This window comes from Lonchura striata, chromosome 1, assembly GCF_050655825.1.
Source record: "Lonchura striata isolate lonStrDom1 chromosome 1, ASM5065582v1, whole genome shotgun sequence".
Taxonomy (NCBI): Eukaryota; Metazoa; Chordata; class Aves; order Passeriformes; family Estrildidae; genus Lonchura; species Lonchura striata.
The window spans coordinates 49,846,039-49,870,776 of NC_140703.1; the positions used below are offsets into that span (position 1 = coordinate 49,846,039).

At 39.4% G+C, this 24,738-nt stretch overlaps 1 protein-coding gene across 4 annotated transcripts; it reads left to right on the plus strand.

Annotated features, from left to right (window-relative positions):
- Nucleotides 1–767: 767 nt before the first annotated feature.
- On the plus strand, nucleotides 768–23,624 carry OBI1 (ORC ubiquitin ligase 1). 4 transcript variants are annotated; one of them, XM_021547998.4, is made up of 6 exons: nucleotides 768–914; nucleotides 5,444–5,579; nucleotides 6,558–6,649; nucleotides 8,296–8,544; nucleotides 11,611–11,699; nucleotides 21,288–23,624. In XM_021547998.4, the coding sequence occupies exons 1-6, from the start codon at nucleotides 843–845 to the stop codon at nucleotides 22,789–22,791; spliced, it is 2,142 nt and encodes a 713-aa protein (XP_021403673.3). In that variant the 5' UTR covers nucleotides 768–842; the 3' UTR covers nucleotides 22,792–23,624. The 4 variants fall into 4 exon arrangements, with proteins under 4 accessions (XP_021403673.3, XP_085432611.1, XP_085432615.1 ...); XM_085576481.1 differs by lacking the exon at nucleotides 768–914 and adding an exon at nucleotides 1,035–1,181; XM_085576485.1 differs by lacking the exon at nucleotides 6,558–6,649.
- The last annotated feature ends 1,114 nt before the right edge of the window (nucleotides 23,625–24,738 follow it).

The following is a 24,738-nucleotide window of genomic DNA, read 5'->3' on the forward strand; positions in this document are numbered from 1 at the left end:
TGGGGCCCTCCAGTAACTGAAGAGAATCTACAGGAAAGATGGGCCAAGACTATTTACAAGGGTACACAGTGACAGGAAAAGGCGGAACGGATTGAAAAATTGAAAGAGAGTAGGTTTATATTAGAGATTGAGCGGTGATGCACTGGAACAGGTTGCCCAGAGTTGCGGATGCCGCATTCCCGGGAGCGTTCAAGGCCAGCCCGGATGGAGCTCTGACCAACCCGGTCTGGTGGAAGGTGTCCCTGCTCATGGCGCGGGGGATGCACCAAGATGGTCTTTAAGGGCCCTTCTATCCCGAGCCATTCTATGATCCTGTAATTCTATTCTGTAATTCTACGATTCTGTGATTCAGGACAGTTAACAGAATTAAAACAGCCGTTTATCTTTATTCAACATGATGAAACCTGAGCACAGCAAAGGTTTACCAGGGGAAAGAAGATCATCCTTGCTACCGCGTCGCCCTCCTGCACAGGCACTGTGCCTGCGCTCCCCATGGCGCCGTGCTTCCCCCAGGAATGCCGTGCGCAGGCTGAGACCTGCCCGGGCTCCGGGGCCGCGAGGGGCCGCGGGGGGCCGCGAGGGGCCGCGAGGGGCCGCGGGGAGCCGCGAGGGGCCGCGAGGGGCCGCGGGGGGCCGCGGGGGGCCGCGAGGGGCCGCGAGGGGCCGCGAGGGGCCGCGAGGGGCCGCGGCTCCCGCCCGCCTGCAGGGCAGCGCCGGCACAGCGCGCGGCGCTCGCTGCGCCGGGCGGCGGCTTGGCCTCGCCGGCTGCCGTAGCGCGGCCGGGGCCGGGGCCGCCCGCGGGGTTCCGTGCCGCCCGGCCGGGCCGCGCCGCTCGGGCCCGCATGGCGCAGCACGGCCCCAGCGTCACGCTGTCCCTCACGCTGCCCATCACCTGCCACATCTGCCTGGGCAAGGTAACGCCGCTGCCCGGCCCCGCGGGCCGGGGCTGGCTGCGGGGGGCAGGGAGGTCGGGCCGGCGGCGGCAGCTCTGGGGCGCTCTGACCCTTGTGGCCGGGGTTGTGTCTTTTAAGGCTGCGCGGCTCCGTGCGGGGAAGTGAATTGGGGTGTGCGCCGTTCCCGGCGGGGGCCGGGGCTTGCCGGCAGCCTCGGGAGGTTGGGAAGCGCGCGTTGTCCCGGCGGGATCGTGCCGGGAGGTGTGGGATGGGCCTGGAGGGCCCCAGGTATGCCGTGTGCAGCTCTCGAGGGGCAGGTGCTGGCGTCTGGGGGCTTTCTCCCGTTACCAGTAGGGTGCTCCATTGTAAACGCTCGGGGAGCCTGTGTTTGAGTGTGGTGCTGTGTCGTGGAGGACAAGTGAAACAAAGAGGGGGCGTATAAGCAAACAGATTTCTAAACTGTTCAGCAAAACTGCAGCAGTCTGGACAAAAAGTTCCCGTTTCCTCTCCGACCTTTTCTCAGTCCCTTTTTCTTTTCCCTCGGGAAGAAGAGGGCTCTTACTAGTCTGTTCTTCTCTAAAAGCCCCAGAGCTAATTTCATGGCTGTCGCTAATTGCTTCTCAAATTCTTTGCGCATTCCTTACTACTTTTTTTTTTTTCTCTCGTTTTCTTTTCTTAAAGCACAACAATAATTACAAGTGAAGAAGTAGCCTTTTGTGTTTGTACTCTGGCACGTATTGTCTGGTTTGTTTCTACCTCACCTGGCCTTCGCTCCCAGACCTTCTCTGTTGGAGTGATAATAAAAGAGCGGGAGCATTTGGTGTGTGAAGTAGGCGTGTAGCATTAGTAGTGAAAGTGATCAGAAAGTGGTCCCTTAAGTCTCAAAATTCTGACAGCGTGTTACTTTAAGCAACCACGTTTACTCATTTCTTGGGGTTTTTTTTTTTTGTTTTTTGGGGGTTTTTTTTGTTTGTTTGTTTGTTTGTTTGTTTGTTTGTTTGTTTGTGGAAGCTGAGCAAGATTTCCTGGCTGTTGTCATGTTAGTTTTCTTTTTTCTGTTTATCTGTCTAATGAAAATGGAGTAGAACCCAAGTGTACTCTGTATGTAATGCAGCATGGATACCTTCCACTCTGCAAAAAGTGGAGTGAAAAGAGGAGAGTGAAATTAAACTGACAAAGATATTTGCTATTTGTTCCTAGTTAATTTCTGATCTAAGCACTTAACAGTTTGGTTAGGTGTTCATTCATATCTTGCTGTAAAGCCACTGAGTTATTCCAAGCCACTATTTCATACTTTCACTTCCTTTTTAGATGTTCCTGAGTTTGTACTGGAAGAGGCTTCCACCCTCTTCCTTGCTCTCTTGCACTGAGACAATACATTAACATATATAAATGAATTGTGAATCTATTGGTGATTAATGTAATAAAGATATTTAAATGCTCTCACTTTTAGACGTGTAAATCTGTTTAAATTTTGACAAAGCTGACAACTCTGACTGCCCTTTCTTTTTAACAGACATCTTTGTCTCTAGTTTGGAACTTCATTGAAAAAGTTCACCAGAAAAACCCATTTTCTCAGGATTATTAAGGTTGGAGAAAGGAATTTGTTTAGCCTGTGTTAAGGAAAAAATCTTGTCAGTTTTTATTACCTTTTAGGGGAGAGCAGGGAGTATCATGGAGGGTTGACATAATACTGATACTTCTGTGGTTTATGACATAGACTTCAAATCAAGTAGAAGGTCTACCCTAAACTCAGAGTGTTTCTCTTTCTATCCCTGCAAAATTTGCAAAGGTTTGACTGCAAGATACAAACTATTCTCTGTGGATTATGGTAAGAGGATAAAAAAGGAAATGTTGAAGAAAAATTCTTTTAATGAGTTGGCCACTCATTGTTCTTGATGGAGCTGAAGTCTTGGGTAGCAGGGACACATTAGTCCATTTTGTTAACATGAACAATGTCAGAAAGTATATTGGCAAGATGTGCAAATAACCATTTAAAGTAATAGTGAATTGCTTGTATCAATTTCATGTTTGTTACCTGAATATTCTTTTGGTACAGTCTGGGCCATCTTCTAACACAGCTGCATTTTTTAATTAAGTAGCAGATCAGAAGCCATCTGCTTCAGACTGTTTTTCTTGTCCCAGAATGTTTGGAGGTCTCTCTTGTTGGTTTTGGTGTCGACAGGTTGCTTGGGCTCAAGACGCTGTTCTGTGTTGGTTGAAACAGTGTAGGATATCTGGGATTGGTTCACTGACTGGGTGTGTCTGATTTTTCATGTGCCTGCTCCTCCGTTAGTGCTGCCTGAAGGCCCAGAAGTGCCTTCAAAGTGAAGTCAATGTGTACAGGATTGGATGTTGATCTGCATAGGGATGGCATTATGTTGGAGGTGAAAAATTAGGAAATAGCTCAAAATTACCAAGCTGATTAAGCCTTCTGAAATAAACGGTTGTCTTTCTGGATATTATGGTCAATGAATGCACTGGAACTGTGCTGTAATTCAAGTAAAATGCTTTTTTAGTAGTAGGTATGTCCTGATCTCCTACCCCCTAGGCTTGTCACAGTTGGTGGGAGGGGCAGTGGCAGCACCAGCCATTGTGTGAACTGAAGTATAAAACCCCAGCCCTGAAATGAAACTTGTAAAGGTGTGTAAATCAGAAGCACTGTACCCTGGAGAGTAATACATGTGACTTATTATTTTGCTAAAGATATAGAGTAATCATTCATGTGTGATTCTGTGTCAGGTTTGGGGTAACTGAGGGTCTCTTGCTCCCCAGGGGGAAAACCTGCACTCATGAAACGTCTTTTCCTGTTTGGATTATTTTATGTTGCTCTGCTCTGTATCTTATCATCACCATCCATGCAACTATTCTCAGGCTGCTTCAGAGTAAGAAAGTATGTCTAGAGAAAAAGTTGTAGTTTTTTTCCCTGCTAGCTGCAGGTGAGAAGGCTCTTTTTTCTGTAAAATAAAGCAATAACTAACAAGATTTTTTAAATTAGAAATAATGGAAATTGTAATATTTAAATGTTACCAAAGCATTGGTGTGCTAATGTTTGCAATAAACACAAAAAAGCCTTCTTAATTAGAGGTGAAAGTTCAGTTTCTTTCTGTTCACACCTTCAGTAACTTGAGTTTCTGTTTATGTATAGATAATTCCTTTGACTCTCAGGACCATCAGATTGGAGGTCTTAAAAATATTGTGAATCCTAAGGTAACAGAGGCATAGAGAATGATTTGGAGAAGAAGGTGACAGATCTGGGCCTTAATTCATATCCATGAATATTTCAGTGGTTAAACAGTTGGGTTTTAGCTCATACAGTGCTGATCATATGGGTACGGTTCCTACAGGACATGTCGGATATGTTGGCCCAAGTGGTTACTGACTGTTCTTTCCAGGTGCTTGCTTCTCCCTGCCAACATTTCATTTTTCCTTTTTAGTTTGACTACTTTACTAATAGAATGAAAGAGGAATATCTTGGAGATGACAAGGAACTCTATTTAAAGATGAAGATTCTCTTGAACTTGGGCTTTAAGTGCAGTACAATAAAATTTAAAGTAATATATATTGTGATGTTTCTGTGTCTAAAAATACATTCCTTGGAAAAAGACAGGATTGAAGGAAAAAACACTATTTTAAGATCCCTAACACAAATACCAATGTTAACAAGTAAGAGATTTGAGAGTGTGTATTACAGTAAGCTATAGCAAACTGCAAAAAGGCATAAAGTCTTTTTCTTCTTCGTCATATTTGTTCCCTCTACATACATTTACTTTCAAACAGGGTTTATTGTTAAATGACAAGAGAGAATAGTGCATTGTCATTAATATTTTCTAAAAGTTTGTTTACCCTACCGTTTTGGAAGGGGAGGGAAAGCTTGAAAGAGTCTGTGTCTGATTGGAATATTTAATCCTTCAGTTAGCTGCCCCATTCTTGGGTAATGACTTATTTAGTAGCAATGCATATCTGGTAGGAGACTTGAATTTGTGATTGCTGGTTCACATTTCAGCTCTGTGGTTTTGGCCCTGATCCTTTTAAAAGCTGGTTTCCATAAAGCTGATTATCTGCAAGGCTAAAGTTAATCTGTAACACTTTATGTTCCAGTGATACCTCTTCCACAGCAAAGTATTGGAGGGTGCTAGTAGAGATCCCTCCGTGCCTCAGTTTAGAAAAGGCACCTAATTTGGTTGTGTTCTACCTTGGGAAGAGAATGCATTTCGCTGGAGTGGCTGGATATAGTTCATGAAGGTTGTGGGGTAAAGGAAAGGTGCTGCTGCTGCTCAGGTTAGTAACAAGCTCTTGGAAACAAGGACATTACTTCTGCAGAAATTGTTACACCTTTTTAAAAGAGTGAAATCTGGTCTTGTGAGTCAGGAGGTTGCTCCTAACTAGCCCTGCAAAACAACAATGTCACTTTCCTGCAAGGCCAGACTTGCACTGAGAGATGGGGTTGCGTATTTTCATATTTTGTCACTTGAAGGAGTTTTAAGGTATTCATAGAGTCTGTTGTTTTTTTTTTTTTTCCCTTTTTATTTCCTCTTTAATGCTTAAAGGTCCGTCACCCAGTTATCTGTGTGAACAACCATGTTTTCTGTTCCATTTGTATTGAAGTGTGGCTGAAGAACAATAATCAGTGCCCAGCTTGCAGGATTCCCATCACGCCTGAAAGTCCCTGCAAGGAGATTATAGGTAAGGACAAGTTTAGGCTTTGAAATAACTTTCTGGTATTTACTGCTGGAGGAGATTGCTTTGAGTCTAGAGATGTCTGGATACCTTTTCTTCTGTGTGTTTTTTACCAACATCTAGGGAAGAATTAACTGAATCTTTAACCTTGTAGCTATTAGGGATGTTACTGGAAAGTTCCAAAGACATTGTGTGTATTAATGGCGAGGTTATCTACAGTAAGTACCCAATGGCTCTAATTATTGTTTTTAAATCTTGGTTGGATGGGGTCTTTAACTGAAAAAATGCATTCTCACCTATACATTACAACCTGTTCACCTAAGAGACCAGCATTTAGCTAAGAAGTGTTGTATTTCAATCCAGAATCTTGAATGAGTATGAGGGTTTTTTTACTTGTTGTTTTTTTTGTTTTGTTTTGTTCATCACTTCCTCCTTTTTTTTTTCGTTTTAAGAAAATTACTCAGCATAGAAATAAGACGAAGCTACAGCAACTGCATAAGGCTCTTAACTTCCCCAGAGCTAGGAAATACTGCAGTCTTTATTTGACTTAAAATATCAACCCTGATGTTTCATTCTAAGAGAAAAAATTTTATCTGAATAATCTCACTTTAAAAACTTACTTGTACTAATTAAATGTAACTTGTACTAACTAAATGTATGCTTCATACCCTGCCCCTTTCCTTCAGGTCTATTTTATTTGTATGGTCTTAAATAGCATAGGATTCTGTTAAGGGAAAAAAGAGTTGTAAAATTTTCTTCCTGTTGTGAATCAAGATTTTGACTTCTAAACATCACTAGTAGGTACTGAAGTTGAATCTGTTTTTAAAGTGAAAGGACTTTAAGTCTTCCTTGGTAGCCAATTGGTCCAGTGTTAGATGCCTTTGTAGTTGATAATATGAAAAATTGTATAAGGTGGATTACTAGTATTGAATTGACTGAAAAGGAAACAGCATCAGTGCTTCTTTCATCCTATTGTTGCTTTAGGAGGAACAAGTGAAAGTGATCCTATATTTAGTCCAACAGTCAGAAAACACCTACGTAAAACAAGGCTTGAATTGCTCCACAAAGAATATGAGGTAAGGACAAGGGGAAGTGTTCTGACTTTCCAGATGAACTGCAGATGTTAAACTACTACATACAAATTGTCCTTTCACTTTGAGTCCTGCTGTTTTTAATTTGAGTAAAGGTGTATACTGTATCTGCGTGAAACTCAGTTGTATTAAAATGCCACCTTTTGACTAAGGTTACAAGAGAGCATTTGCTGGTGCTTGAAATGGTCCCACTGAAGTCACAGTGATAGTCTTTCTAGGCAGCAGTCAGCCAAGTAGAGCCAATTCTTTAGTTTTATTGGAATTCGACCCCCAGGTGGTATGGCAGCATTTTCTTTATGCATATTAGGTGTGGGGAACTTCTTGTTTTGTCTTCAATACAAACACAGACATTTTCTGAAATAATTCCCTGTTGCTCAGAGAGACTAAATTCTGTCTTAAAGAATATTGGTTACTGTAACCTTCTGGCATAGGTTAATTTTTAGCATTATTGTTTTATTGTTTCCTGAAAGTGAGTAGGTGCCAGAAAGTAGAGCTGAATGCTCCAAATTCTCTTGGGAGGAAGATTAAAAGGTGTTAATAAGGAATGTGCTTAGTTTGTTTTCTCACCTGTAGTTTCCTCAGTAGCAGCAGTGTGAAGACATCACATATTTTTGAAGGAAATGTGTCATGAGGAGGAGAATGAGGGAAAGAAAATGGACTCTCTCTATATCCTTAACAATGGGGAAGGAAGAGCTATCTTTCATGACAAGCTTGCCCATAGCTCAGGTTCTTTTAGTCTCTCTGAGAGAAGGAGTAAGAATAAGATGCTTCCTGCCTTTCTGTTGAATCAGCTCCAAATTCATACAGCTAGTCATAGGATAACATTAATTTCTTCTAAAAAAAAACACTTAATTTTAAATGGTTGTTTCCATGCTGGGGGCAGGGGTGGGAATGATTATTTGTGAAAATATGTCTTGGATTTATGTAAATGCTATATATGGCCTCGTTAAGTAGTGTGACCATGACCAACTCATACCCTTGAATTGATAAACAGTGTAGAAGACATGTTTTCATGATAAATGATGTCTGTTATCCCTTTAACAACAGGCTTTGGAAGGTTTTTGCTTCCCTGTGGCTTTAGATTGATACAACTAGGAGCTTTGTTCTTTGCATTTTGAGAGTCTTCCCTAAGATGTTGCTGCTTTGGTGTAACTGAAGCAGCCTTTTCCAGGCAGTGTTCTGTCTGTTTTGAATTTGGAGACTTTCAGCATCCTAACATGTGACATTTTAGAATAATATGAGAGAAACACTCTTAAGTAACAGCAAATGAGTCAGCAGAGGACGACCTTAAGAACTCTCTTGATACAGGAAATCCTCCCACAGAGTGCCCTAATAATAGATTCATGTTGCTGAATGCTTTGAAGCTTTTGGTCTGCCCGACAGTTTGTTCAGGGTCCTTTATGTAGTCGAGGGGTTCCCTGCACTAAAACCTTCAGTATGCTTGAATGTGCAGGTTGATTAAAATCCTGCCTAAAGCACAGTACATAAGCATACTTAGATATATGTGTAAGCGAAGGCATGCATCTGGCCTTGCCAGAACCCATGTTTCTGAAGTGCTTTGGGAACTTGCCAGTATTATTTAATTAATCTCACAAATTATTTTAATTCCTCTGAATTTATGACACCTTTAGGATGAAATAGAATCCCTGCAAAAAGAAGTAGAAGATTTGAGAGGTAAAAACCTCAGTTTACAGATACAGATGAAATCTCTTCTGGATCCTGCGGCATCAGCTTTGTCTTGCCAAAATGAAGATACTAGCCAATCAGCAAATGAAGCAAATACCAGTGGCCCAGAAACCCCAGAAGAATGGAGCAAAAAGCTGAAAACTGCCAATGATATGTGTGAAAAACTGATGGATAATGTGGAAAAGCTAAGGGAGGTAATAAATGTAACAAACACATTTCTTCAGCTATTTTGTAGTGTAACTGTTTTGTGTTAGTTAAATGGGAGTAAGAGCTATCATGACCTTCGGGTACTTCATAGATCTAGAAGAAGGAGGAAAAAAATTGAATTCCAGTTCGTGTATCATAGTATTTCCATATGGCCCTTGCAAATGTCAGATGTTATTGCTTGTTCTAGTGAGTCTTGTATGTGACTCTTATTCAACTCCTCTGTCACTCTATGACTGGGTAATTGGATTATAGTAGCACTTGTCGACAGTATTGATGACCAGATTTTTCAAGCTTGCCATAATCTATATAATATATCTATTTTGCAACATTCAGTGGGCTAACACAGTACAGTTGGCTAAGGCAGATTTTGCACTATTGCCCTCCCTGCTAGCCGATATTTTTGGTGCAATTTGCTGAGACAGAGTAACTTGACCCTTTGACCGAAAATAGACAAGCTTCAGCATTTTCTGACCAGAATATCATTTACTGGAAACCTGCAGACTTTTTATATATCTTGGTGCAATATAGAAGTAAATCTGATACTGAAGAAGCAAAGATTAAGGAGACAAGCATGTGAAAATACCTCTGAATAAAAGTCTCTTGCAAAATATACCTGCAGTCATAAGTAAGACCACTTTAAACATTGAAGAAGAATGAAATTTCAGATTAATTTGAAATCAAGGTGGAAAAACAGGACTTGTATTTATTCAAAATGTTGCCTTGATTTCTTCTCTGAACAATACTGGGTTATTTCCTGCAAAACTGAAATGTGGTGTGTTTAGGACTTCTTTTAAAAAGTTTTTAGCATTAATAGTGTTCACACTTTTTCTGTGCTATAGACTTGGAGGCACACATTGTGCTGTTCTGCCATTTTATTAATGTGAAACTTCTAGGACCCCGGGTGCTTCTTTTTCTTTTCCTCTTTTTCTTTTGGGGTGACTTAAGTTTTTAATTTTTTCCCCTAGGTAAGTAAAAAGAACACTGTAACAGGGACTGAAGAAGGGGTTTGCTTGGATATTTTTTTCAGTATAACTTTAGCCTTAGCACGAAAAGAGATACAAGCGTATGAAGTGTCTAAATTCGGTGAAGAGTTAGAAAAAAATAGAGGCTTAGATAGGCTTTAGGGAAGAATTCTTAAGCTATTGTCATAGAATCATTTAGGTTGGAAAAAACCTTTAAGATCATTGAGTCCAACACTTTTTTCCTATGTTACCTGTCCAACAGATGCTCAATTCCATAAGTACCTAAAGTCAGTTGACTCTGGCAGACCTTGTCTCACTTGTCAGCGTGCACTGCCAATCCCCATTCTGAACAGTAAGACCCCTTTCCCATTCACATACCTTCTCATCCCTAAAAGTACCTGACCCAGGAGTTTCAACCAGACAGCACTTCCCACTTAGACAAGAACTCTCAGTAAAAGTGGTTGCCATCACTTCCTTTTTCGAAACTAGACTGAATCAGGAAATAGCAACCACCTTTATCATTTAATGTTCTAGAGCAGACAAATATAGGAATGCCCAAAGTAGGTATTATTTATTACTTTGGAGTCATAAAAGTTACGGGAATGGTGAAACAAACTCCATAGGAGAAAGCCTAACCTAAGTACACTCATTAAAAGTGCCTTAATTACATTAACTCATTAATGTAGATATTTTGCTGTAAGTAGGGGTCGCTTGTAAATTACTGACTTGGAGGGTAGAGCACTAGAGGAAGAAGGCCAGAAGAAAGACACCAGAGGGGTTCAGTCCTGCCTTGCCATGTGTCACATGGATGCCTTGCCTATCAGTGCTACACAAGTAATGAAATTTTTTACTTGATTATGTAGCTGGGGGAACTGTGTTTTTGGAAAGAGAGGAAGGGCTTGGCCATGTTGTCAAATGGTTTGATGATGCTTTGGAACTGAGCGCTCCTCAATTCTCATTCATTGTTTTCAGGATAGTTTTTAGTGCCTTTATTTTTTAAATACTGAGTAGTTGACATTGAGCCTGGGGCTCACCTTTCCCCTTTGCCACAAGTCTCTAGTTACTCTTTCTGTATTTAGGAATATTGTGGTGTTAGGGATAGGGGATGTTTGTTTATATTTTTCTGCTCCATATCTCCTCCCCTTCACCTGGAAAGATTGCTAGAGATTTGTATGAGCATTTAAAGTTCTCTGCCTCTCTTCTTGCACCATTTCACGCTTCTGAAAAAGTATATTTCACTCCTGAGCCCAGCTGCATAGCTCTTTCTTCAGATCTAGCTCTAGATCATACTTTTATTATGCAGTAGAAGTGTTATCTAATTGAGGCTATGAATTACGAGTCCTAGACTGGTGGTGCTGTTTTTAGCATAGGGAGATTGAGCAGACTGTAGGAAGTGCAAAGAATGTATTCTGCTTGTTGGGATAGTGGCATTCATTGTTCTGAAGCACGGTGGCAGGAGAACTTCTCTCTGTATGAAGTGTGTTGTTAACAAGGGTGTCTGCTGAGCTGAGAAGAAGGAATTGACCTCAATTCAAGGAGTAAGAATGGTTGTGAATCAGGAATCTTAATCAGAATGTCTTGGAAGAAAGTGAAGAAAGACTGCAAATAGCTTGTCATAATGGATTTACATCCACAGGATAACTATGCTTTAAAAACAAGACAAAAACCCACAAAGTAATCTCTCTCTAATTTGGAATGGAGGAAGCTGTTCAACATTAGTTTTGCTGATACCTGCACATTGTAATGTTAATGTACTTAACGTATTTAGTCATGTGGAAAAAAAAACATGGAATTGCCATTAGTACATCTCCTTAATGACTTTCTGTGCTAACTAACATAGCTGTGTTTATTTCCCTAGATAGGACACTTGCAATGTATTTTGGGAATATAAATAAAAAATGTCTGTTCGCTATTCAGTTTTGCAAACCATTTCCCATGGTGATTTTTAAGTGGTGTCCCTGTCTGAAGGCTGTTTCCTGCCTGCACATTTCTAGTTCTGTCCCTTTAAAAAGGAGAAACAGCTTGTCCTATAAATATTAGAAGTCATTTCTCTTTTACTGTATACTTATTTTTTTCTTTTCTTTTCCTTAGGCAAATAAGAAACTGAGCGTGGAAAACAATAGCCTTTTAAGAGAGAATTTGCGACTAAAAGCTGAAGTTGATAGTAGATCACCCCAAAAGTATGTGAATATTTTAAAAGCTACTATCTTTTATTTCTAGACTGTTTAACTGTTGTAGGCCTGTTTAATCTAAAACTGTGGTGGTGTACATGGTGTTGCATATATGTCTCCAGGTAGACGTTGGAATTTTTATCCTCATGGACTTAAGTGAAAAACTAAACTTAGAAAACAGCAGCATGTGAGGGAGAAATGCAACTTAGAGAATCGCAGCAAATCCACAGTGAAGAAATATGAGTAGACTGCAAGTGCTATTCCTTTGTTACGCGGCCAGTATTGAAGTTTCAATACAAACTGGGTTTGTATTGAAACATTGTATCTGGGCAACATATGCAGAATTGGGCTTCTGCAGCATGAGAACGTTCTAAGAGCTGACATCGATGTTTAATACTCTGTTTTAAATAGTTATAATACCAATGACAATACCCTCAAAAAGCAAAAACTTCACCATAGTCATTACAGCTGTGGTCTAAGGTACCTCTTTCTTGGCAGTACTTTGTGAAGCAATATATTGATATTTTTAAAGTTCTTTTCCTTTTTTTCATTGGTTTCCTACCTTTCTTCTTTCATTTGTTTAGATATTAAAAAGTTAATAGCTATATTGGCCAAAAGTTTATACTTTGAGGAGGGGGATTTGGAGGCACCTGTATAATGTGAAAAGAAAGCTCTCTGGATTTTATTTTAGTTCTGGCAACACACCTGCTGGAAGAGAAAATTCATCCTTGTAGAAGAGCTTATTTGCCACACTGCTTGTTATTAGAGACAACAGAAAAGAAGATGCATGATACTTGTGCTGCAGATACATGAAAGCACTTTCTGCCCTGAAGACCCCTAGTAAGATAGAGCCCTGTTTAAGGCCTTAGCAATGGCTTCTATGGCATGGTGTATCTTTTCCCATAAGACTCAAGAGTGAGTTGGCAAAAAGTAAATAGATATAATTAAATAAATCCTAGAAAAGACCAGATAATCTAAATTGATTTCTACTTTTCTGCTATAAGGCAAACTCCCCAGTGGAGACAATTTCCCTTTCTTCTAGCTTGTGCATGCTTTACCATGGTTGCCTAAAACAATGGCCTATCACTTTCTGGTTTAGAAGCCCAGATATAGCCAAATGTTATTACAAATTGGACAATGTCAGGATCCGTCTTGCAGTCCAGATGCCCACTAGATTGGCCTGTCTGTGTCTCTGCTATTACTTTATTATTATTGTTATTATTTCAGTCTCCTGAACAAACACCACATCCTGCCTGCCTATTTGGAATTATCATTGGCCTATGATAACTCTAGAGCTGTGCATGGGATTTAGGACATTAATTGAATCAGGCTTAAACTGTGCTAGGAACTGTTCAAACACTTCTGGAGTTTTCATTTCTCTACCCTGATTCTGCTATTTTGAGTCTTGCTTTGCTTTGAGCCCAGTGGTGTGCTACAAGAATTTAAGTACATGCAAGGAAAAACTTGTCCTGAAAGAAACCCCATAGCACATTAAATTTTGATCAATCCAGCCTATACCCATTCATTCCTTGTTACATCTTAAAGATTGAATTTGTCCAGGTCATCTAGATATATATGACTTGAGAGAAAAAGTAAACGTGTGTTTATTTGCTTTTGCTCTGCACTCAAGAATCTCCAGTGCCGATGGTTTTCTGAAATCATAACGCTTAGAACTGGAACTAGACTACAAGTGAAATCTTGGTAGCGCTAACTAGAGCAGTAAAACTGTCTTTTGTCCTTACAACATCTTATATCAATACCTTGCGATACCTTTTCTTTTGTTTCCTTCTACTTGACACTTCCAGCACAATGGCCAGTACCAGTTCTGCCAGATTGCTATTCAAAAAGTTACCTTCCTTCCTCATGTAGCTTTTGTGCTGTTAATGTCCCCTTTCAAAGTGTGGGAATTAACCCATTTATTTGCTTGCTTTAGGTTGATGTTTTGATGCATAACAAACTCCATTCTTTCAAATCCCAGGTATATCCTTCAGGTGGTGAGAAATCTCTCGTATCTTAATGTTGTTAGCAGAATTTTTAAATGAACTGTAATTATTGTGGTCATTAGTCTGGTCAGTATCTAGATCAGACCTAACATCAAGACATTTTTAAAATATTCTTTCAGCTCTGTTGGCAAACTTTGGTAATATTTAAAAGGTCTTTCAGCTAGGCTTCACACTTTGAACAGGACTTGCAATAAATGAGTTTTCTAACTTGCCTATAAAATCAGAATTGAAGGCATAAGCATCAGAGCCCAACAATGTCACTAGAATTAAGTTTCTGTGCAAGTACAGTTCTAAGTACAGTTGTTCCTGTGTGCTTTATTCAGAAGTTTTCAGAAGGTAATTTTTGGAAAAGTGTCTGAGTAGGTCTTAATGTAATTTAAAACAGCTACTGAATTGGATTTTTGTAATTTAGTGCCACCAGTATCATTTCATTTTTTATATATTTCTTAGCTTCAGATTCTCAGGTATGGATTCATGCTTAAACAAATTACTAAAGTAATTAAGTAAAACTGGTGTCAAAGTATTTGTAAAGGTTTTATCAGTATTCAGTCTCTGTATATCCCAAGTGTAGTTCATTTTGTGCATGATGACTTTGGAGCTAAATGGCACAACATAAATTGTTTTAGTGGACTTTGCTTTACAGAAGAAGGAACACTAATGGCAGGTGAATGATCCCTTTCTAACACAGACTCTACCTCTCACATCACCAGGAAAAGTATAATTAGCCTCCTTCAGTAGTCAATAAAAAACTTTCCTTTTATCATAGACTAGGATTGTTTTTTCTTTGTTCTTATCCATTAAAACCTGCTGGAAAATGTCATGCATGTCAATAAAATCGATATTTCAGCCATGTCAGGAATTTTTATACATTTTTTTAAACTGATGATGTTGATTTATTGATTAGCTTTCTATTTTTTCCTCAAAACATTTTTGAGACTAGACCTTCACCATATCATACTATCATTTAATTGGGACACAGGTCTGAAAGGCAAATGAGGGTAAGTTTCTAGCTCTGATTCTTACCAAAGACCTGCATTAGTCTTCCATTTCTCAGGCAAATCAGACTGAGTCGTGGTTGTTGCTTGTTCTCTCTTTACCTTTTCTCCTGATGAATTTTCAGCAACTTCCACTTTCCCAGTGAAGAGCAAAACAACTTTTGAAACTTAAGTTTTTCAGGATAATAAAGCCCTATTACTTCCAGCTGTACTTGAAATAGAAAGCTGTTAGGTCTATTGGCAGGGCACAGTGGATCTAAAAGCATTTTTGGCAAAGGGATGTTTGCTTTTTACCTGAAGGAAAATAACTAGCAAGTCCATCTACTCCAGGGTATAGTATATTTTATGAATGGTTAGATTCAAATCGGTTTGAACCAGACTTCTGGGCTTCCTAGGAGTCTTTTCCCTAAATATTTAATTCCTTCTGCCTGTTAAAATCCCAGTCTGAGAAACTATCTGTAACATGCATAAAATTGTTGCATTATCTTTTTTCTCTGGTTTTGCAAGTTGTTTTATTGTTGCAGTTTAGGGAGGGAGGAGCAGTTTTTCAGTTCTATTGTTTATTTTGTCTAGATCTGTGACTTCAGGGTCACTGAAATCTAAACCCATTGACCCATTGACTTTCTTCATCATTCTTTACAACAATAAATTTGTACCCAACTCAAATATTTCTGCACATACCAGAATACAAAATTCAATCTGCGTTTCACCAGACCTATAAATAGGCTTCTAAAAACCTGTGTCCAGGGTGCAGAGGGTAAGAACATTTGCTGTCTTTCCTGGTAGAATACTGGGCTATGGTCTCACCTCTGCAAGTTTCCTGGTCCAGAGGAGTGAGCATTTTCAAACACTAGCTGCAGTGTGGCCTTAAAAGTAAAGTAGAGGAAAGTAGCATATAATAGCCTTCAAATGAATTAAATCCTGAGAAAGTTCCTACTTTAGTCATGAAGATCTAAACCTTAGGCAGATGGGTAAAGACATTAAGATCATACTCTGGTTTTGTGAGTTTTCCAGTAGTGGTTGTTGTTTTGGGGGGTTTTTTAGGTTTTTTTGGCTTTTTTGGGGTTTTTTTAGTAGTTCTGAAGTCATTCTTTCTAGCTTTTGTTGTTTGCTGACCCTGGTGATAATCTGCCTTTCTTACATGAAAAACTGTTAAACTATGACATGAAATAACTCACACAAGCAGGCTAGATATAAAAGGAAAGAAAAATAAATAAAAAAAGCAAACTTCATCTTCTGACTCTACTATATGTACAATAGCAAAAGTGACAGTGGATTGGAGGATGAAACTGCTGCCTCTCCAATCACACTGATCAAACTAACAGTCTATCAATTCTCTCCACCCACAAAGAAGAATGCAAAACAATCATTGTGTATATGAACAGTGTGAGAAAATTCAGTAGAAATATGTAAACATCAGAAGGCATGAAAACTTCTAGGAGAACTTTAAAACTCTCAAAAGAACAGGGTGGCAGAAAGCCAGTGATGATTTATTAATAGATGTAAAAATGCTTAGAGGGGCTTTGCATATTTATCTAAATTCAGCAAATTCCCTTCACAAAAGTGGAAGCGCATGTCAAAGAATGTACCTGACTTGTGTGTTCCCGGTCGACAGTATGTCTTGACCTTTTGTGGGGTTTGAGGTTTTTTTGCTTGCTAGGAATAGGCCCTCATTTGGCAGTAATTTTTTTTTTAATTCTGATGTCTATGCAAATATGCAAAACTTTTAAGACAGTTGTATGAAACCTGGGATGCTGCCAAGGTGTTTTTGCAGATCACGTTTCATAGGTGATATAGAGAGGAATTGCAGAACTGGTACAGCTGGTACATGATACCATCAAAAAACTGTAAAAGCTAGTAAGTCTTTCAGCTGGTTTGTTCTTGAATTTCCTGCCTTTCTTCCCATCTAACTGCAGAACCCAAGGGAAAATGTGTATCTAAATGATGGAGCTGGGTTTGGTTGTACACTCTGGCATTGCCCTTATCTCAAACTGTAATAAGCCCTGAGTGTACCTTATTTTCTACTTTTCACCCCTTGTTTCTATTGGAGGATGAATCCTGAACTGCAGGGTAGTTCCCAGCCTGGGCCATCAGGTGATTAGAATTGGAGAGTCAATTTCCATAGCACCTTTGCAGCCCCAGTCTTCAGAAAGTGGTTATACAAGGAAACTGTTTGTTGCAGCTGCTTGTAATCCAGAAAGAGTTTGTATGAGGTTGTGTAGTTTTAAACTGACTCAAGGGCTCAACCAGAGAGATGTGCTGCAGATAGTGGTCACTGATGTATAAAATAAAACCCTAAAGCTGAATTTGCAGAGCTGATAGGTAAGAAGAGAAGGAAGAAACAACTGAAAAATTTGTTCTTCAATTTCACAAACAGTTTCTAAATGGACTTCTGAAGAACTTGTTGTGGTTTAACCCCAGACAGCAACTTAAGCCCTACCCAGTCTCTCACTCACTCCCCTCTCGGGGTAGAGAAGCAGAGAAATAAAAGTGAAAAAACACATGGGTTGAAGTAAAAACAGTTAAGTAGGGAAAGAAAAGCTGTGCACAAGCAAAGCAAACCAAGGAATTAATTCACCACTTCCACAGACAGACAGGTGTTCAGATGTCTCCAGGAAAGCAGGACTCCAGGAAACAAACACGGTCACTGAGAATATCCCACCTTTACTTCTTTTCCCAGCTTTTTATTCTGAGTGTAATGATTTAATGGTTTGGAATATCCCTTTGGTGTGTTTGGATCAGCTACCCCAGCTGTGTCCCTCCCCAACTTCTTGTGCACCCCCAGCCTTCTCACTGATGGGTTAAGAGGCAGTAGATGCCTTGACTCTGTTGCAAGAACTGCACAGGAGCAGCTAAAACGTCCCTGTGTTATCAGCATTGTTTCCATCGCATATCCAAAACATAGTCCCGGAGTAGCTACTGTCAAGAAAAGTAACTGTATCCTAGATAAAATCAGGATGGGAGTACTCACACATAACTGAGGGAGCAGTTGTGGAATAATGCCAAGGAGGGTGACTCCAGCAATGTGAGTTCTTCTTGCTCACGTAGGTGAGAGTTGACTGGAGCTTTCTGATTTGTGTCAAGTCAGAATCATGCTGGGACAAGAAAAGGGATTCTTACCAAGGAAAGGTCCTGAAATATGAGCTTTAAATGTTCATCTAGATATCCAGTGTCACTTCACACACTATAAAATATCCACTACACGTTCCTGGGGCTGATAGCTGTGGTACAGCCTTCCAGAGTGATATGTGGGGGCCAGCAGTCATGTAAAAGGCTTTAGGTGATGTAAAATATTGTTAGGTGTCTGTATTAAAGGATCCAAATCCCACCTGAAATGTGTTCCTGTTCACTTTATGAGTGATGATTTTGTTTTTCTGGGCTTGCAGTTTTCTATATGAAGGATGTATTGAAGTGCAGTGAGATCCAGAGTCGTAGGTTCAGTGATTCAACTAAAGACACTAAGATTTAAAAGTCTGTCCATATGTGAGGATATGGCTTTCCTTTTGGTATATGTGTGCTCTTTACCACATGTATACTAAATACCTTGACTTCTACCAAAGAATTCATCTCCTTGTTACCAAGTGTGAAATAATTAAAATACTTCAGGAAATATAACTTATTTGAATTGGCAAGTGAAACTTACATTTATTTTCATGTAACTGTATTGCATTCCATTATCATTGTCTTAAGACTATAATTGTTTGGCTATAGCGATGCTCACTGTACATCTGAAGGGGAAAAAAAGAAAAAAATCTCATATGTGGTTTGGTGTGGGGAGATGGGGAGGGTTCTGGTTTCTTTAACCAAAATATGAATGTTTTCAAACTCTCTTCTGGTTTGCTGGATCAGTCACTAAAGCACCTATATCTGGGGTAATTGGCTGTCTTAAAAATCTATGTCCTTGAAAATATGGGAAATAAACATATGCAAGTCTTTAAGCAAGAACCAAAAGCAACTACTGCTCTAATGCCTAACTGCAGAAGAAACTTTGTAGGCAGCTTGTCATATGTTACATTTCTGAAAACCAAAATTCCCAAGCATGTCCCTCTGCAACAATTAACATATTAGTGATGCTATTTGCCTTTGAACAGCATACTGTATTTTTTTAACCTGAGGACACTTGTTTTAAAAGTTACACTTGAGAATACAGTGCTTCCTCATAAGCAAATCTCAGGCTGCACTAATGCTATTTGCATTAAATAAACATATTACACCATTCTTCCATTAAAAAGGAATTACCAGGTATGCATATAAATGTTAACATGTTTTAATTTCTATGTCAGCATGTCTGTTAGAGGAGACTTCAGAAAATATTCCTTGTTTTACAAAAGCATTTTTCCCTTTCTCTCACTTGGCTATTCAGCTAAAGTGTATTTTTGCATCATCTTTCTACCTTTTATTAAGGACTGTAGGGTTTGTTCCTGTAAAACTGTGTGAATAAGTCTGTTAGAGAAAGGCAAAATAAATACCTCTGGGTCACCTTAGGAAGTGGGAAAGCTCTTGCTTGGGCCCTGCTGTACTACAGTGACTCTGTTGGTATCAAACTAAAATCTGTGTTCTTTTAACTGGAGGAGGAAGTAAACCAAATGTGTTGTATATAAGGATGCTTATTTCATGTAACCCCCTTCCCCTGAAAATATAATGGAAACATTCTTGAGCTGTGATTCTGCTTTTACCTAGTTTCATAGGGGAGAGAGAAAGGCTTCTGTGCCTTTTTGCCTATTTCCCTCTTGTGTGCAGCTAGAAATGGACCAACTGCTATAAGCAGTTGGGAAAATTTGTTTTCCAGAGAGCAAGCAAATGAAAAATTTTCTATCTTCTTTTTTTATGAACATGAAGATAATTGGGTAGACGTCCTGTAGAGGTGAAGGGATCCTTGCCTCCATTGAGTTGCAGTCCAGCTACCTTCTTTTGGGGGAAAAAAAAATCGTACTAAGTGCAAAACTTCTACATTGCCATTTCTTGTCTACAAGGAAGTGAGTGGTAGGCACCAAAACTGTGTGAAGCTTAGGCTGATTTAATTTAAAAAGTGGTCTGCTAGCTGTGAAAGAAGTGTCTTAGACTGTTGTGTAAATCTTATCAATCACTGAACCATCTACACCAAAGTCTTCAGAGTTCTTTAAGTATGCAGAAGCAGTTGAACAGTGAAATGGATCAGTAGATCTGGTGGTCACTCCTGCCCAATTTTTTGGGGCTTATGATAGCCCTTATTGCTTTCCCCAGCTGTCCAGTTAATTATATTGCAATTGTCAGCATACAGAAGCTTCCTGCTGCTTCAGGCTCAAGACTTGAAGAAGCAGAATATGGTTTATTGTTTGCTAGAAATGCATGCATGGATCCATGGCTGTTTTGCCAGTATAGTTGGAGGCTACAGATATACTTCCTTCAGATTTCACTGATCCAAGGGTTGCAGTGGGAGCATTTTGTGAGGAGGTGAGCTGGTGGAATGGGGAAAATGGAATGTAAATTCAGTGTGGCTCTGACGGAGGGACAGGCAGACAAACAAAGAACAACGTAGAAATCTCAGGCAGTGTGTGTGCTGAAAGAGTAAATAGAAGTCTGTGCTGTAACATGGAGCTGCAAGATGGAAAATGGAAATTCAGTGTAAGCATACATACAAAATTGTCCTTTCTTTGTGATATAAAACCTTATTTGTCAGAGTTTTAGGGTGGCTGCAGGTCCTTCTCTCCTTTCTAATAATATCAGAACTTTAATTATTTTTTCTTTATGTAAATTGAAAGCCTTGGATTGAGCAGGGAATTCCCTGGTGCTCACCTGTCAGTGACAGGTTAGAATTAATCAGGGCATATAGCTGAAACCTTCACCTGCCCTCTGGGGAAGGTCAGTCTTGAAAGCTGGTGGAGGATGAGGAGAAGGCAAGTCTGTATCATGGAAGTTGAAAATGTGCTCAAGCTGGAAACCCCACAAGCAGACAACTTTTGCAAACCACAGGCAGCAGGTTTTTGTATTGGAGTCAAGACAGAAGTCAGATTGTTCTGGTTGTAAAGCTCAGAAAAACAAGTAACTCAAAGTAAGTGGATATGCCATTCACAGAATGGGTGAGGAAAATATGTTATCTAATAGGAACATAATTGAAATTGTCTATATAAGTATTTACACCACCTCAAAGGACTAATGCAATTTCAGCATTTCATATCAGCATTTTGTTTTTGACAAGGTGACATTGTGAAAGAAATGTATTGTAAAACACTGCTGTACTGTAGGAAAATGATTGAATGTAAATATTTCAAGATGTGGACCACTGTTCAAATGTTATCATAAATCTTTGCCATTGTTTTAGGGGATAATTCTTCATGCATATTTGAGTTGAATTGATAGAACTGGAAGGGTAATCTGCTTGTTATTGCCTTGCTACCACTAATACTTTAATTTTGACTTTTCATGTATCACCTCCACCTGTATGTTATTTGTGATGATTTCAATATTTTTTTTCATAACAAACAGAGGGGAGTTCTGATTTTTGTTTTCAAATTAACAGAATGTTTAGTAGCTTTGTTCTGTCTTGAAATGAGGTTGCAAGCCCTCACAAGAATGCCTTTTTCCATCTTAATATTTTCTTTCTTTTCTTGTTATTGCAGGTTTGGTAGGTTTACAGTAGCTGCACTTCATTCCAAAGTGGAACAAAGTGAACGTGAAATGAACCGTCTGAAAAAAGCACTGGAAAGAAGTGATAAATACATAGAAGAAATAGAGTGTCAGCTTTTACAGCTGAAAAAGGCAGGCAAAGGAAGCCAGACAGTGAGTGCTGTTAGTGAGAGAGTGCTTTCCACAGATGCTGAAGGAGGTGAGAGCAGTGAAGATACAACATGTTTGAAAACCCAAGCTGAGGAGAAAAAGTCTTTGAACACCAGTCAAAGTCCTGACAGTCTTGAGCAGCTGACAAGTGGTGGAACTTGTTTAAGCTCTTCTAGTCAAGATGGCTTGAATAGCTCAAATACCCAGTGTGCCCCAGAGAAAGAACTATTTCCAGGATGTCACACGGTTCTCCTGGATGAAAATAGTACAAATATGGAGGCCTGCTTAGAAGACCAGTGGAATAAAATTGAGGAATGCACCCCATACAAAGATGAAGAACTTTATGATCTTCCACCACCGTGCACTTCTTTTCTGTCTCTCAGTCGCCTTCAACTGAACACTCCTGATGGAAAAGAAAATGCAAGAAAACCATCAGCATTCTTGAGAAAACTGAAATTTGAAGAATTTCATGACACTTCCAATGACTGCAGCAAAGATTCTTCTGAGCACAGCACAAGCAGCTGTAATAGCGAAAAGAAGCTAAACTGTTTTACTGCAGGAAGATCAGGGGTTTGGGGCACCTGCCCAACAAATTTTGCTGAGAACTTAGACTTTGATGGATCAGAGCAAAATTCAGTAGCTAGTCAGTCAGAAGAGGCAACAGTAAAGTCCGGTGATAAAACAAGTTCTTGCTTACCTAAGAGGTTGCATACTCTCTGCTCTTCCGAAATGAATCGCACAAGAACCTCCAGCGAGGCCTCTATGGATGCTGCCTACCTTGATAAAATTTCTGAGTTAGACTCAATGATGTCTGAGTCAGACAACAGCAAAAGTCCGTGCTATAATTTCAAGTCCTCTGATCTTGACAGTTCTTCAAAGTCAACAGAGTGTGCTAAACTTCTGAATGGAACAGAGAAGAATCTGGAAGAGATGAATGAGGAGCAGAGTATGAAGTGTCCAGAGACAAGTGATCTGGTAGCTGACAGAACTGGCTGGAAAACTGCTATGTTTTCCAACCTCTCCTCATCTGACATAGATATGAATGACCACTTTTCACTGTTTACAGGCCAAAACGTAGTGACTACTGATGCCAAACCTCCAAACTCTTTATTTCAAAGGGACTTTTCCCCAAATGTACTGTTCAGTAACTCACAGAGGTTATTTGAGGAACAGAAGTTTGGTTCGTGTTTTTTAAAGATGTCATCTGATCTGCAAAGTCAGATTAATCCTCCTTGGTTGTCTTCCTTTACAGCTGAAAGGAAAAATAAAAATATCAGTCAGTCAACCAAGAGGAAAATTCAAAACAGCCTTTCCAGTGCTAGTCCATCAAAAACCACCAAAAACTGATTCTGCTTAGGAAATCAAACGTGACTCAAAGTTGTAAACCTGCAAATGTTTAATATTTACAGGTGAACTTAATTTTTAATAACTTCCATGTAGTTCTGATCGTGTCATTTTCGACTATGTGAAAACTGAACTTTCGCCTGCCCATTGCAAGCTCTTTCCCAAGGAAAAACCATTCCTGATTCTATTGACTGGGCGTTTTATTTACTTAGGGGCTTGGGAGTTCTTGATGCTCTTTAAATTATCAGATTACTTGCTCTTCCAATTGTGAGCACAGCTTCTAATGGCTCCTTGACAATTCTAAGTGATCTTGTCAAATTAGTCATTTATGTAAGAATTAGTTTTAAAGGTTATATTTCCCATTCCTAAATATTACACTTTGTGCATGTAAGGCAGCTACTGACCATATATCCTATGGATTCATGAAATTGCTATAAATTAATGTCAATTTTGCCATAAAACTTGCCTCCCAGAGGAAATGTTCCTGCTTAGACTATTTCACAGCACTGTACTGTACTGAAATTCTTGTGGGTGTAAGGTAGCAGCCCCTTTCTTTTCAGAGTCACAGCACTTCAGTTAGAAAACATCACTTTTAACACTGTAATTATGGCTTGTCTCTTTTTGAAGTTAAGCACAATTTTTAATTTGGTTCCCAAAAATCATTGTTATTCTAAATGTGTTTGGTATGCCTGTATGGACGATAAAAATGGGTTTGTATGCTAATTATTTGTTTACCTAATGTGCACTGAACATCTTACATTAATACTGTACCATTTTACATTAATACTGCATGCTTTTCTATGTGAATTGAATAAAACATGTTATAAGCACTGTAATCTTTCATTTTGCCTCAAATATTGAATTAGCAAAAAAAAGGGGGAAACTTTTTTTCCCCTAATTTGGAAAATACATATCTAATTTTTGTAAAGCATAAATCTGAGCTTTTTCACAAAAATATTTTTTTAAATCTCCCTTTTACTCCTCCTTGTTAGACATAGTACCATTCCAGTGTCAGCATCGATACAGTTGATGGAAATGGCTTTCGGCCTCTCTGGAGGTGACTCTTCCAGAAAGTATTGCATAGGTCAACATAATGTGATGGCCTGCTACAGGCAGGAGACCTAATTAAGCAGCAGAGCAAAATTGGTTTCTTTGCATTATTGTGTTTAAAGTTTTTTTAAGGCCGTACTTAATTACAAGATGCAGTGTTTTTTTCTTTCTATATAGAACTCTGATGGCATTTCTTAGAAACAGACGTCTTTGCTTCATCAATACCTATGATATGAAAAATCCATACACTGCCTTTTGTCCCTTTGAAAAGAGTGATAGCCACTTGGAAAATTTCAATGGACTGGCTCATCTTGTAGAGTTAGGTTCTGTAAGCTGTTTCTGAACTACACCTAGCATTGTGATGTAAGCATGCATTTGTGCAATTGACGTGTTTGTTCTGACCTGGGACTTTTCTTTTTTGAGCTTTACCAAAAATCGTCATTCAAACCATGCATGCAAGGACTGTCTGTTTTGTAGTGACAGGCAGGATGGCATTGTGCTTGCATACACTGCTTTCAGTGTACCTCCTGAATTTTGAATCTTCACAGAAGAATCTAGTTGTTCAATTTTAATATATTTTTCAGAAATTAGGGAGCTCTCAAAACCATCTGGAAATTACTTGTTACTTGATTTGACAAGTTTTACTAAAAGTCAAAAAAATGCTGCCTTGCTTCAACTCTTTGGCAGAAGAGACAAGACACTATTAAAACATCCTGGTGTTGCAGAGCAATCACAAACACAGTAAGTGCTGTGTGTTGTGGGGTTGTTTCATTGTGGTGTGGAGGGAGTGAATTTATGGGCTTCATTTTACACTCTGATATTTCATGTTTCACTTCCAGTTGCAGAGGCGTGAATACAACTGGTGTCATGCCTGAAATCAAACTAGAATAAAGGAGTTTC

What these genes read in the sequence shown, in the direction of transcription:
- OBI1 (XM_021547998.4), top strand. Translation starts at nt 843, where the DNA reads ATGGCGCAGCACGGCCCCAGCGTCACGCTGTCCCTCACGCTGCCCATC. An exon ending in TCCCTGCAAGGAGATTATAG is followed by an intron (nt 5,580 to 6,557) that starts GTAAGGACAAGT and finishes TTGTTGCTTTAG; the next exon opens with GAGGAACAAGTGAAAGTGAT. An exon ending in TGCTCCACAAAGAATATGAG is followed by an intron (nt 6,650 to 8,295) that starts GTAAGGACAAGG and finishes TGACACCTTTAG; the next exon opens with GATGAAATAGAATCCCTGCA.